At 59.0% G+C, this 12436-nt stretch overlaps 1 protein-coding gene across 3 annotated transcripts; it reads right to left on the bottom strand.

Annotated features, from left to right (window-relative positions):
* Window positions 1–173: 173 nt before the first annotated feature.
* PADI2 (peptidyl arginine deiminase 2) lies at window positions 174–10791 on the bottom strand. Of its 3 annotated transcripts, none has more exons than XM_032131748.1 (16): window positions 10535–10668; window positions 8067–8253; window positions 7920–7989; window positions 7698–7759; window positions 7501–7618; window positions 6810–6935; window positions 5841–6019; window positions 5588–5691; window positions 5380–5491; window positions 5200–5307; window positions 3025–3176; window positions 2724–2868; window positions 2002–2095; window positions 1286–1371; window positions 1043–1171; window positions 174–551 (listed from the first exon to the last, which is right to left on the bottom strand). In XM_032131748.1, exons 1-16 carry the CDS (start codon window positions 10639–10641, stop codon window positions 318–320), a joined length of 2013 nt encoding a protein of 670 aa, XP_031987639.1. In that variant the 5' UTR covers window positions 10642–10668; the 3' UTR covers window positions 174–317. The 3 variants fall into 3 exon arrangements, with proteins under 3 accessions (XP_031987639.1, XP_031987640.1, XP_031987641.1); XM_032131749.1 differs by lacking the exon at window positions 10535–10668 and adding an exon at window positions 8987–9061; XM_032131750.1 differs by lacking the exons at window positions 5841–6019; window positions 6810–6935; window positions 7501–7618 and having other exon boundaries at window positions 10535–10791.
* Window positions 10792–12436: the final 1645 nt, after the last annotated feature.

Below are 12436 nucleotides of genomic sequence, written 5' to 3' on the forward strand. Positions count from 1 at the left end.
ACACACAAACCCTGGCCGAGAATAAGTGATGCCTGACTCGCCAACACAAAAAAAAACCAGTGTTAGAGACAATTTCGGAGGATTTCGGTAAAACCCCTGCCCCTCCTCACCCCTCTGAGGGCTTCCCTCCCTTTCTCCCCCAGTTATTCCCCGCAATTATTGAACTTCCCAGCTTTTTCCTCACAGCAAATTCATTTATGAAGCAAATCGCAAGCAACACACGCTGGAAAAGCCGCTGGGGACAAAGACGGAGGGAGGAGAAGGAGGAGGGAGAGGAGGACGACGAGGAGGAGGCAGAGGAGGAGGAGGAGGGCTGCCTATGGCGTGCAGTGCCACCACTTGAAGGCGAAGGGTCGGCGCTGGACGTTGGTGCCGCAGCGAACCTCGCCCAGGCTGCCGTGGTACGAGGCCACGTCCTCCAGGAAGCGGCAGCACAGCCCCAGCGGCTCCAGCAGCGCCCGGATCCGCCGCTCCAGGCAGCACTCGCCGCCCGCCACGGGGCCGAAGGGCTTGGGGATGCCCAGGTCCTTGGCCAGGACGATCATGGTGACCTGCGGGATGACACCGGTGGACATCGGCGGTGTCGGGATGGATGGAGCCCAAGGAAAGACGCTGATCGCTCTCCTCCACCCTCCTCAGCGCCACTTTTTGCGGCTGCCCTCCCTCAGGATTCCAAATCCAGCAGAATTCCCCTTTTTTTTATCATTAAAACGTGCCTCACCCCTTGCAATTTCAGCACTTTTTTGCCTCCAAACCCCACTGCAAGCACCACAAAGCCACCACGCTGTGATAGACCTGTGTTTATCCATGCCCTGCTGGAAATATTTCCTTTCTCTAGACAGCTGGGGGTTTTTTTGGGGGCAAACTGTGGGGAAAACATGCCTCTCACCTTGCAATTTCACCCCTTTGCAAGGGTTTTGCCTCAAAACCCCGAAGCCGCCAAGCTGTGTTAGACCTGTGTTTATCCTGGAGATATTTCCCTTTCTTCCTAGACAGCTGATTTTTTTTTTTTAGGAAAACTCTGGGGACTCATCCCCCTCACCGTGTTGGGGAAGTAGGGCACAGCTTTCCCCTGCTTGTCCAGCTTGAAGAGGGCCGGCAGGTCGATGATGTCCTCCTCCAGCAGCCCCAGCTCCTTCTTGAGGATATCCCTGTTCCAGTCGATGCAGCGCTGGGAGCAGGGCGGAGAGGGGCCCCAAATGCACCACGTCCCTGCAGGGTCTGTGCCACGCTGCGGTGGTCACGGCCAGGAATGCGGATGGTTGCCCGGAATGTCGGGGATTACCTGCACGTACTGGTTCTGCTGCGTCAGGACGTCGTTGGAAAGGACCTTGTTGATGGTGACGCGTTTCGTGTCTGTCCCCGAGTACCCTAAATGTGCAAAACGCCCTCAAAACGAAGCAGCGCTGGCTTAGGGTGGGGTATAGAGATGGAAAAAGTCCTCAAAAATCCCAATTTCCTGAGACAGAGGGCCAAAGATTGGGAAACTGAGGGAAGAAAACCTCTGCCTGTTGGAAAGAGCTTTGGAGAAGTCCTGTCATCCCTCCTCCTGCCCACGGGAATCCACTGAATTTCTCCACAGCATCCCCCTCCATGAGGTCACCCCGGGTCTGGGGGCGGCCGGGTCCCCTCAGCGACCTAGAGGAACCCTCAGAGATACGGAGACTTCTCCCAGCCCTGCCACAGATTGTGCTCAAAATCACAATTCAAGGGAAAGAAACCCCCAGTGCTAATCTGGACAGGAGAGCCGCCAGTTGTCCCGCTCCGTGCTGGAGCTCCGCTGGCATTTCCAGAGGCTCCATGCTGGGGAGCAAACATCCCCTCCACGCAGAGGCCTTTATCCCTCCCGTCCCACTCGCTTTCCCGAAATAGGGCCGGAGGAGGCCGGGGGCGGCGGGCAGGCATCCCGCTGAAGGACACGCGGCGGGGGAAGCGTCCCCGCGCGGCCCCGGCGCCGCACGTCGCCCTGGGCTCAGCTGCCGCCACACGCTGTCCCCTTGCCTTTGAACATGGTGGCTTGTCCCTGGCCTTCCTTCTGCTTCTCCCGGAACAGCCGGTAGCAGGCGGCGGGACTGGCCAGCAGCATCCGGAATCGCTGCGGGAATACGGCCCGGATCAGCTGGAGGACCTCAGGGACTCGCTTGTGCCAAGAACCTGAGCTTAAACTCTTAAAATCAGGCCTTTTTTGCTGTTCTCTAGTGCCTTTTTTAACCCATGGAGGGTTTGTGGGCATAAATATTCCAGATTTGAGCCATCCAGGCCAAGGCTTGGTTTCCCTGAGGGAAAAATTTGTGTGAGAAGCAGCCAAAGCTGTGACAGAGGGAAGAGAAATGTTCTGAAAACATGTGGCCATAAATGTTCCTTTTTTTGAGCCATCCAGACTAAGGCTAGGTTTTCCTGAGGGAAAAAATCCGTGTCAGAAGCAGGAAAACCGTGATAGAGGGAAGAGAAATGTTCTGAAAACCCCCGGGAGATGCTGAGCTGCTGCAAAGCCCCGGGAATCCTGAGGCTGGAATTTCTTGGACACCTTGGCAGGCACCTTTTCCCTTGTATTTGCGTCCATTAACAGCCCAGCAGGTCCCCGTGCTGTGCTCAGATCCCTCATTTTGGGGTCGGGAGTGAAAGCCGAGCAAGCACAGGCTGGGGGTGTCACAGGAGTGAGCTGTGGGGTTTTCCCGGTGGGATTGGTGTCCGGGAGAGGAGCACGGGGGGCCAGGGGGTACCTTTTTGTCGGAGGTGGGGACAAAGGTGACGAATTCGTTGACGTTGCCCACGGCCAGCCAGTCGGAGTAGAGCTCCACGGGAGCCTGGACGCGCTGGGCGTAGAGGAAATCCCGCACCAGCCCGGTCATCCTCCGGCCGGCGGGCCTGGGGGGATATTCCCATCAACACCTGCCTGGACACTTGGATGGAAATCGGCACCAAGCTCTGGGGGCCCCCACCCTGCTCAGGCACACAATTAACCCGGGTTTGATGATATTCCAGGGCCTTTGATCCCAAATGTGCGTTTCCCCCTTGGCTTACGCAGGGAAGCTGCTGCCGATGAGGATCCTTCCCAAGGGATACTCCTTCCCGGCCACGGACACGGGCGGACTGACCTCCACGTTCCCGAAGGAGTCCAGGCTGGCCGTGGCTTCAAAGAGGGGCTCCTTGTGCACGTAGCCGAAGTCGGGGCCCTGGCGGAAGAGGAATCGCCCTGGATCCCTGCTGCTCCCGTGGCTTTATCCTGCCGCGGGGTGGGTGAGTGCGGCAACAACGGGGCCTGTCCCGAGGGGAAGGGAAGGCGGGAGGAGAAGGGTCTGGAGGCGCAGGGATAACCGGCACAGCGCAGGAGCAGAGCCCGGGCCTGCAGCCAGGGCCTGATCTCCTGTGTCACCCCGCAGCCAAGGTTCAAGCGGCCACATTAAGGTAATTGGGCAGCCCCGAGCGCAGCTCCCGGCCGGCTCTGCGAGGGAGGTGAGCTCCAGCCCCTGAGGGTGACGCTGCCCCGGGCACAGAGCCACCCCAAGGGCTGCACGGCACTTAAATCCTGCTTAAGCCCTGATTTCCAGGACTTAATATATCTGGGATTGGAGGTGCCGTGTGTGCAGGGGTAATTAGCTCCTGGCTCTGTGTGCCAGAGCCCGAGGGAGTGTCAAAAACAGGGCAAAAATGGCAGGGATGGGATCAAAATCCCGCTTTCCCTGCTCTCCCTTTGAGTCGATGCTCGGAGCTCCCGGCAGCCCCTGGGATGAGATCGGGTGTCCGCTAGGTTTGAGTTAAATCCCAGCCACTTGTCAGGGTTGGGTTTCCATAGGTATCAACCAAACACACAGGTCAGGAGGAGTGAGCAGGGAGACCTGAGGGTGCACAGCTTCCACCCAGAAACTCCCTTTTGAAACCGAGGGGGTTTGGAGACGCTGGGGTGGAGAGAGCACCGCTTTCCCCGTGCATTTTTGGGGTGCATTTCTGGGGGATGGCCGGGATCAGATCCCTTTTTGTCCAGGTGCTGAGGGAGGGCCTGAGCACGAAGCACCTGCTCCCAACCCATTTCAGTTTAATAAAACCACGGAGCCTGCCCGGTTTCATCTGTCAGGGCTCTGGTTCATCCCAGGTTTGCAGGTCACATCCAAGTGCTATCAGTTCCACACTGATTTTGAGGGGATAATTCCCTCCCGTCTCCTTTTTCCCTGGCATGGGCTTCCAGGGGCTCAGGGCTTGACCCGTGCCCCTTGCATCGGGCGAAGTATTCCTAGCTGGAAAATTAGATTGGAAAGATCGGGGTGGGGATTAGGGGAGGCTTCCAAGCAGAAATTGGAGGATAATGTGTTAGCAGCTCTCAAGGCTGAAATTGTGTCTCTAAATATGAAGCAGAGCAATTCCTAAAGAGGGAAGATCCGAGCGGTTGGATTCGCTATTCCCGCCCCGCCGGATGAATCCGGGACTGGATGTTCTCATGCCAGGCATGAGAAAAGATGGATTTCAGTGCTCCCGAAAGCCCCCAACCATCCCCAAAGTGATCAAAGCTGGGATTTGTGCTCGTCTCCCGTTACTGCCGGGGCTGAGGCTGCTCCAGCGCCCAGCTGGGGTTGGGGACAGCGATTCTGTGGCTGCCTGGGGGTGTCCTGCCCTTTCCACGTGGGGGAATCTCACAGGGATCGCCCAATCCAGCTTTTTTCCATGCTGGGCTCTCCCAAAATGCCCCATCCCAGGCTTGCCCTGCCCATGGCCAGCCCTTTTCCTTGGCCAAGGAGCCCACAGGGATGTTCCTGGTGCTGCTGCATCCCGTTCTCTTCCGAGGAAGTAAACTGACCCTCTCCCGCTTTCCTTCCCTCTCCCGCTCGGAAGCTGCTGGACATTCCCAGGCGCAGAGGAGGAAAGGAAAAACCAGCTTGTCCCTGGGATGCTCAGGGGGAAGAAATCCCATCCCAGAGCTTGGCAGGAGCCTTTCATTCCCAGAGGCGTCAGCTCCTCCTTGCCCTCTCCTCCAGCACCCTCTGGATCAGAGGTTTTCCGGATGGCTGGGATGTGGATGAGGCGTTGAGGGGGTGAGGCTGGAAGCGGAGGGAGGCAATCTCCATGCAGAGCTGTTCAACTCTCCTTTTCCAGGCAATTCCATGCAGGGAGCCAAGGGCAAGGAGGCTTTTAGGAACGGGAATCTGGGCTGGGCATAAACCCTGGAAGCTGCTCCCCCGGGAATGCAGGGAACCCTTCTCTCACCAGCAGCTCCTTGATGGGGAGTTGCTCCATCCCTCTCTCCCGAGGGGAGTCCAGCACCACTGGGAAGCTCTTGTGGGGAGCGTGGGTGTAGCCAAGCTCGATCTCGTCCTGCAGAAGGGAGGAGATCCCGCGTGGGGCACCGGGAGGGAAGGGTTTTCCCGGTTTTTGGAGCCCCCATACCTGCATCCAGCGGTCCCCGCGGTTGATGTAGCCGAAGCAAACCTTCAGCTTGCAGCCGGCCTTGGCCGCCAGCGTCTGGATCTCCTTGGTGAACAGGTAGTTGTCCTTCATGCTGGAGGAAAGGACGGAAAGGATGGGAATTCCCTGTTGCCAGCTCCTCCCCTGCCCGGCGCCAGGACCGGCGCGGCTGGGACGGCACCGCCTTTACCTGCACACGAAGAGGTTCACCGGGGCCAGCGTGCTGGGGGTCATGATCCACGGTGCCACCCGGAACACCACGGTGTCCGTGAAGATCGGGGAGTGCGGGATGCCCTGAGGGAGAAATCGGGAGCGTTCCCCACGCCGTTCCCCCCAACACCCTCCCCCGAGGTCCCTTTGGGGCCAGCTAACGGGATCAGCTCTCCATCCCACTCTCCCTGTGGCAGCCTCCCATCCGCTCCCGTTGCTGGGAGTTGCCAGACCTCAGCCAGCGGCTCCAGGAGGCTGACGTGGATGGACACCAGCCCCGAGAAGGTTTCGTCGGGAAAGCGGAGCCCCTCCACGAAGAAGTCGAGCTCGGCGGCCCCGCCGGGGTAGGGCACGGCGTGGAACAGCTTCCTGCGGCCCAGCACCTGCACGTAGCGCTGCCCAAAGAAGGGATCTGCCGGGAGGGAAAGGGGAAAGCGGGAATATCCCGAGCTTTCTTTGGGATTCGCGCCTGTTTCCTTGGGCAAGGAGCTCCCACGCGCCCGCCGTGCCGGGGTTTCTCCACCTCTGTGGAGATCCAGCTGTGAGAAGCACCTTGAAGCAGGAGTTAAGGGACTGGGAATTTTGTCATGGACAAGAAGGACGAGGGAAAACGTGTCGGCCTTTCCTGGAATGGAGCAGCCCTTGGGAAGGTGTTCTCATGGAGTTTCTGCTCCTCCACGGGAGGACAATGCCCCATCCCTCCCTGCTCCACACTCCCTCTGCACGGAGGGCTGAGACCCAGCTCCTCCTGGCACATTCCTGGGCCGGGCAAGGGCTTTTGTTCCCAGAAAACAAATCCTAAATCCCTGTGTCCACGGCGAGGGATGAGGAGGGGGAAAGTTTTCCAAGTGATTGAAAAGAGGGGATATTCACAGGGAAAAAAAATGGATGAAGGGATGTTGGGAGCATGATCTGAGGGGCGTGGAGAGGACAAGGGCAGACATGGGAAGGAAAGGGCTTGTAGGGATCTCAGAAACACCTGGGATGATGGGAGGAGGAAGGGGAAGAGAAGGAGGAAGAGGAAGGGGAAGAGGAGGAAAAGGAAGAGGAGGAAAGAGAAGAGGAAGAGGCAGAGGAAGAAGGGGAAAAGGAGGAGGGGGCAGAAGAAGAAGTGGGAGAGGAAGAAAAGGAAAAGGAGAAAGGGGAACAGGAGGAAGGGGCAGAGGAGGAAGAGGCAGAGCAGGAGGCGAGGAAGGCCTTACTCTGCACATGGAACACCCCAACTTTGTCGGCGTCGTTGGCAGAGATGGAGAGGACGATTTCGTAGCCCCGGGGCAGGCGCTGGGGCCCCTCGGTCCTCAGCACCATCTGAGCCATGTCCAGCAGATCTGGGGGCACACAAAGCAAACCGGGGGGGTTCTTCCATGTCCCCTCCTGGGGTTTGGATCTCCTTCCCAAGAAACCCGCTCTTCCCTCAGCACCAGCCTTGGCAACCTGGAAAACCAGCCCGAGTTCTGCTGGCAGAGCTTGCGCCTCGTGGGCTGTGACCCAAATGCCCTTTTCGCCTTTTCTCCTGCCTGCCCATCCCTGGCACGGCCGCTCCTTGACCTCGCAACGCCGACGGGCCCGGCTCAGCGTGGGCTGGGTTTTCCAGGAACAGGCGGGTGTATTCCTGGCCGCCGGCCTCGTGCCTCACCCCGAGCTCCTCTCACCTACGTGGAGCCCACGCCGTGCCAGCCCTGGAACCTCAGCTGTTCCCCGGCCCTGCCTCCGTACCCTGCCTGCCTCCAATTAGTTTCCACGGCATTAATTCCGTGAAAATTCCCACGTGGGAAGCTTGCTCAGCAGCTGGTGGGGAGCAGCTGGTTCCTGGGCTGGTTCCCTCTCGGGAGAGGTTGCGGAGAGGGGGCAGTGGGAATGCTGGGCACAGGGCACTTTGGGGAGCTGTGGTACCTTCTCTGTTGAACACCTGCTCGTGGCCGCAGTCCGAGGGTGGGATGAAGGGGAACTCCTTGTCACAGCTGACCAGCAGGATGGCTCCGTGGCCCTCCGGTCCCCAGGCCCAGCTTGCCTGAAACACCCCAGGGGCTCAGCGAGCTCAGGATCCACCAAGCCCGTGGATTTGCCGTGGGTGGGGGAGGCTGGGGTACCTTGTTGGGGCTGTTCTTCTCCACCACTCCGTCCTGATCCGCGTCCACATCCAGGGAGATCCCTGCGGGGACAGAGCCGCCTTCACCCCAGGGCACGGCCAGGGCGGGGGGTGCAAACCCCCCAGACGCAGCAAACCTGGCTTTGCCATCCCCGTGCCTGCCCCGGCTCCCGGCACCGAGGGGGTCGGGATGGATTCCCGGCTGTGGAGCCTCCGCACTCACCGACGCCGGTGAGGAACACCCCGGCTTGGTTGATGGGCTTCCCTCCCTCTGCGAAGAAGCTGACAGTGACCTGCAAACCCCGAATCCCACATTGCGGAGAGATGTTCTCCCTCTCGGAGGCCCCATTCCCAGGATCCCGCTCCTCACCTTGTTGTCGTTGACCTCGGAGCTGGCCCGGCTCATGCTGAACCTCAGCGCCGTCCCCTCGTCCAGCGGCCACCGCGTGCCAGCGCCGGGCACGGCCTCGGGCTCGGCGCGGCCCCGGAACAGCACGTCCACGCTGACCCCCTCGGTGTGCTTCACGCCAAAGGCCACGGCCCCGGCGGGGGCCGCCCTGCCAGAAACACCCGCATTTTCAGAGGTTTCCCACTGGAATTCATTCCAGTGCCCGGCACACGGCCAAGACTGGACACGCCGGCGTCGCCACGCTCACCGCCGGCACCTTCCTGCCCCGCTCCCCGCCTGGGAACTGGAATTATCCCGGGTTTGGGGCCGGTTCAGCCCCAGGAGTGTTCGCAGCCACGGCTGTGGATAAGGATCTGCAGTAACCCCAACCCAACCCAAACCCTCGGTGCTGAGCTGGGATTCGCGCTTCCGTGGAGAAATCCCTGCTTATTTTCCAGCCTGGTGTTGGGGTTCACGCTTCCATGGAAAATCCCTGCTTATTTTCCAGCCTGGTGTTGGGGTTCACACTTCCATGGAGAAATCCCTGCTTATTTTCCAGCCTGGTGTTGGGGTTCACGCTTCCATGGAAAATCCCTGCTTATTTTCCGACCCGCTGTTTCACAGCTCCTCCAAACACCATGACCATCCCTCCGAGAGACTTTTCCACGGGAAACTCTAATTTTTGGGGCATTTTCTCCAGCCCCAAAGCTGTCAGTGCTGCCCTGCTCCCAGTCCGACATGCCCTTGCTCTTCCCCGGCCGCTCCGAGCAACCCCTTTCCCTCTCCTGGCTCCTTTTCCCGAATTTCCTCGGCTTTCCGGGTTATTAGTTTTGGGCTGTTTGCCCCGACACCCGAGCCCTCGCATTGATCAGGTTCCCGGGATGCCACTGGTCCCACCAGACCTGCGCCCTCGGGAAGGGGGGGAGGAAATCCGAGCGCTCCTCTGCTCCCGCCTGGGTGTCTCTTAAATCGTTAAATTGCTTTTAATTACACACGGAAAAACTGGTTTGGTTTCCTGGCTCCTTGGATCCGGGGATCCCACTGGGAAGAGATTGGACCTGGAGAGGTGCCAGGGGAGCTGTAGCCGCGCTGCTTGCCTTGAACATCGAGGCTGAGATTCGCAGCGGCAGCAGCAGCGCAGACCAGAATTAACCCCGGAATGAGCTTTCCACCTTCTTTTTCCCTCGGGGGAATATTTATCCCGGAGTTCAGTGTTGGGTTTGTTTTAGGGAAGCGGGGTTGGTGCTCTGGGGATTTCCCACTTTCCCAAGGTTTTGGTCACTGGGTTTTGTGTTCTTCCCTTCCTTTGCAGTCCCTCACGGGGTTCCTGCTCGTCCCTCTGCTCTCCAGCAGCTTTCCCTGGATCTGCTGAGCCCAGAGGATCAGACCCGCCGCGGGCTGGGGGTAAACACACGGATGGGTGTTCAAAGCTTTCCGGGGATTTGGGCAGGAGTGCAGAGCCCGGCGAGGGCTGTGCCCACGAACTGCATCAGAACGGTGTCAGGGCTGCGGGGTTTGGGAAGGCAGGGGGGAAAACGAGGAGCAGGGACTCCCAGAAGGGAAAACGAGGAGCAGGGACTACCAGAAGGAAAAGCGAGGAGCAGGGATTCCCAAAGGGAAAACGAGGAGCAGGGGTTCCCAGAAGGAAAAACGAGGAGCAGGGACTCTCAGAAGGAAAAGCGAGGAGCAGGGATTCCCAAAGGGAAAACGAGGAGCAGGGATTCCCAAAGGGAAAACGAGGAGCAGGGGTTCCCAGAAGGAAAAACGAGGAGCAGGGACTCTCAGAAGGAAAAGCGAGGAGCAGGGATTCCCAAAGGGAAAACGAGGAGCAGGGACTCCCAGAAGGAAAAACGAGGAGCAGGGGTTCCCAGAAGGAAAAACGAGGAGCAGGGATTCCCAAAGGGAAAACGAGGAGCAGGGACTCTCAGAAGGAAAAACGAGGAGCAGGGACTCTCAGAAGGAAAAACGAGGAGCAGGGATTCCCAGAAGGAAAAACAGGAGGGAAAGGTGAGGGGAAAGGTGAAGGTGAAGGAGAAACAGAAGTTTTGGGGATCTCACTGCCCGTGGCTGCCCAGCAGCTGTGGGGTTTGGGAAAGCGGGAGGAAAAAGGAGGAGCAGGGACTCCCAGAAGGAAAAACGAGGAGCAGGGGTTTTCAGATGGATGAACAGGGGGGAAAGGTGAGGGGAAAGGTGAAGGTGGAGGAGGAAGGGGAGTTTTGGGGGTCTCACTCCCCTGAAGATGTTGGCATGGACGTGGCTGCCCAGCAGCTGTGGGGTTTGGGGAAGCGGGAGGAAAAAGGAGGAGCAGGGACTCCCAGAAGGGAAAACGAGGAGCAGGGGTTCCTAGAAGGGAAAACGAGGAGCAGGGGTTCCTAGAAGGAAAAGCAGAGGGAGAGCAAGGGGAGAGGTGCAGAAGGAGGAGGAGGGGCGGCTTTGGGGGTCCCTCTCACCCGAAGACGTCGGCGCGGACGTGGCCGCCCAGCACGCACAGGGCCTCGATGCGGCTGCCGTGCTGCAGCCGCAGCGTGCGCTCCCCCCGCGGCATCTCCCCGGCCATGGAGCCCCCGGCCACGGAGCCCCCGGCCCCGCTGCTCCTTCCCCCGGCTCCCTCCTCCTCCTCCTCCTGCCGGGCGCCCGCGGGGCTGCGGTGACAATGGGAGGGAGGGGGCGGCTGGGCCGGACCCTCGGAAGGCTCGGGAAGATGATCCCGAGGGAGGGCAGCGATGGAGAGGGAGGGAGGGAGGGCAGCTGGCCCCAGGCCTGGCAGCTCCAGCCCTGGGCACGGAGCTCCCCCAGCTGTCCCCAGCTCCCTGTCCCTCCTCACCGCCCTGACCCCAACCTGGCGTCCCCAGCGCGGATTTGCAGCGTTCTGGGATGGCCGCATCCTCCCTTTCTGCTCTCCAGGGAAAACCCCCGCCTGCTCCCGCTTTCCCAGCCCTCAGGCAGCAGCAGAACTCTCCTTTTTTTTCTTTCCCCTGCTCATTTTCAGAGGGAATGGTGATTTTGTCACCCCAGGCCGCTCCGGAGCAATTCCCGCCCACGCCGGGGTTGCATCGTTTGTTAACACCCAACTAAATATTCATTTTCCAGCCCAAACTGCTGCCCCGGCTTCTGGCAGCCGCGAGCAATTAGTGACAGCAGCAGAGCCGGGGTGGATGCTCCCTGTTTGTATCCCTCTCGGGCTTCCCTTTCCCAGCCCCGGCTTCCCTCCGTGTCATCCAAAACATCCCAAATCCGGTTTTCCAGCTGGGAAGTGGGGAAAAGAATCCCAGTGGGTTGGTTATTTTTAACCCTGGCCTGAGCAGATGTGAGCGAGGGCTTTGCTGAGCGCAAAAAAAGGGGAAGTTTTGGTGCTTTTCTGTGTGTGCAAAAATGAGATTTGGGGTGATAAATGTCCCTGGGGAATAAAAGAAAATAAAAATCACTTTGCTCCCCCTAAAAATTGGGGATTTGGGTCAAACGACCCCCAGTTTAACACCCCAACCCTGCTGGCAGCTGGAAATTATTCAGTTTTCTGAAAAAAAAAAAAAATCACAATTTATGTCTTTACCTCCTCTTTATTTAACCCACCAGGGGTAAGAAACACAGGTGGAACAGGAACCAGAGAGAGAAATAATTTAAAAAGAGAGAAAGGGAAAGGAAAAGGGAAAAGGGAAAAGGAAACGGGAAAAGGAGAAGGCTTGGGCCGGCTGGGGCTTCCCTGGGAGCATGGAACAAAGCAAAGAGAAAAGGGGGAAATGTCCCATTTTGGGGCAAAATTGAAGGAGTGCAGCTGGATCCAGCTGGGGAAGGGGCTGGAAGGGCCTGGTTTGGGATTTGGGAGCCCGGTGGGATCTCTCAAAGCCTCCTGGAGTCCCTGGAAGCCTTTGGGACTCTTTGGATTCTTCTCGGAGTCTTTGCAGCCCCTCTGGGGTCTCCTGAAGCTTCCCTGGGACTTCGCAGCGCTTTGGGGCTCCTTGCCAGCCATGCAGGGTCTGCCAAAGCTCTTTGGGGTCTGCCAAAGCTCTTTGGGGTCTGTCAAAGCTCTTTGGGGTCTTTCAAAGCTCTTTGGGGTCTTTCAAGTCTCTTTGGGGTCATGGCAAGCCTTTCGGGGTCTGTCAAACCTGTTGTGGGGTATCGTCATGCCTTTGGGGGTCTTTCAAAGTTGTTTTGGGGTCTTTCCATGCCTTTGGGGGTCTTTCAAAGCTTTTTAGGGTCTCTCAGCATCTCGAGGCCTTTGTGGGGCCGCCGGTGTTGGGGCCAGCGAGAATAAACCTCAATTCCTGCTGCAAGGGGGGATCTGCCAGCAGACCAGAGGGGTTTTTGGGGTGCAGCCCTGCCCGGGGCTGCCGGGCTGGGGAGGGATCCGTGTT

This window comes from Corvus moneduloides, chromosome 22 (assembly GCF_009650955.1).
Source record: "Corvus moneduloides isolate bCorMon1 chromosome 22, bCorMon1.pri, whole genome shotgun sequence".
Lineage (NCBI taxonomy): Eukaryota > Metazoa > Chordata > Aves > Passeriformes > Corvidae > Corvus > Corvus moneduloides.

Coding starts and splice junctions, on each gene's coding strand:
- PADI2 (XM_032131748.1), bottom strand. CDS start 10,641: ATGGCCGGGGAGATGCCGCGGGGGGAGCGCACGCTGCGGCTGCAGCAC. Junction 7,760..7,919: donor GGTGTTCCTCACCGGCGTCG/GTGAGTGCGGAG, acceptor CTGTCCCCGCAG/GGATCTCCCTGGATGTGGAC. Junction 7,619..7,697: donor AGAAGAACAGCCCCAACAAG/GTACCCCAGCCT, acceptor GGGGTGTTTCAG/GCAAGCTGGGCCTGGGGACC.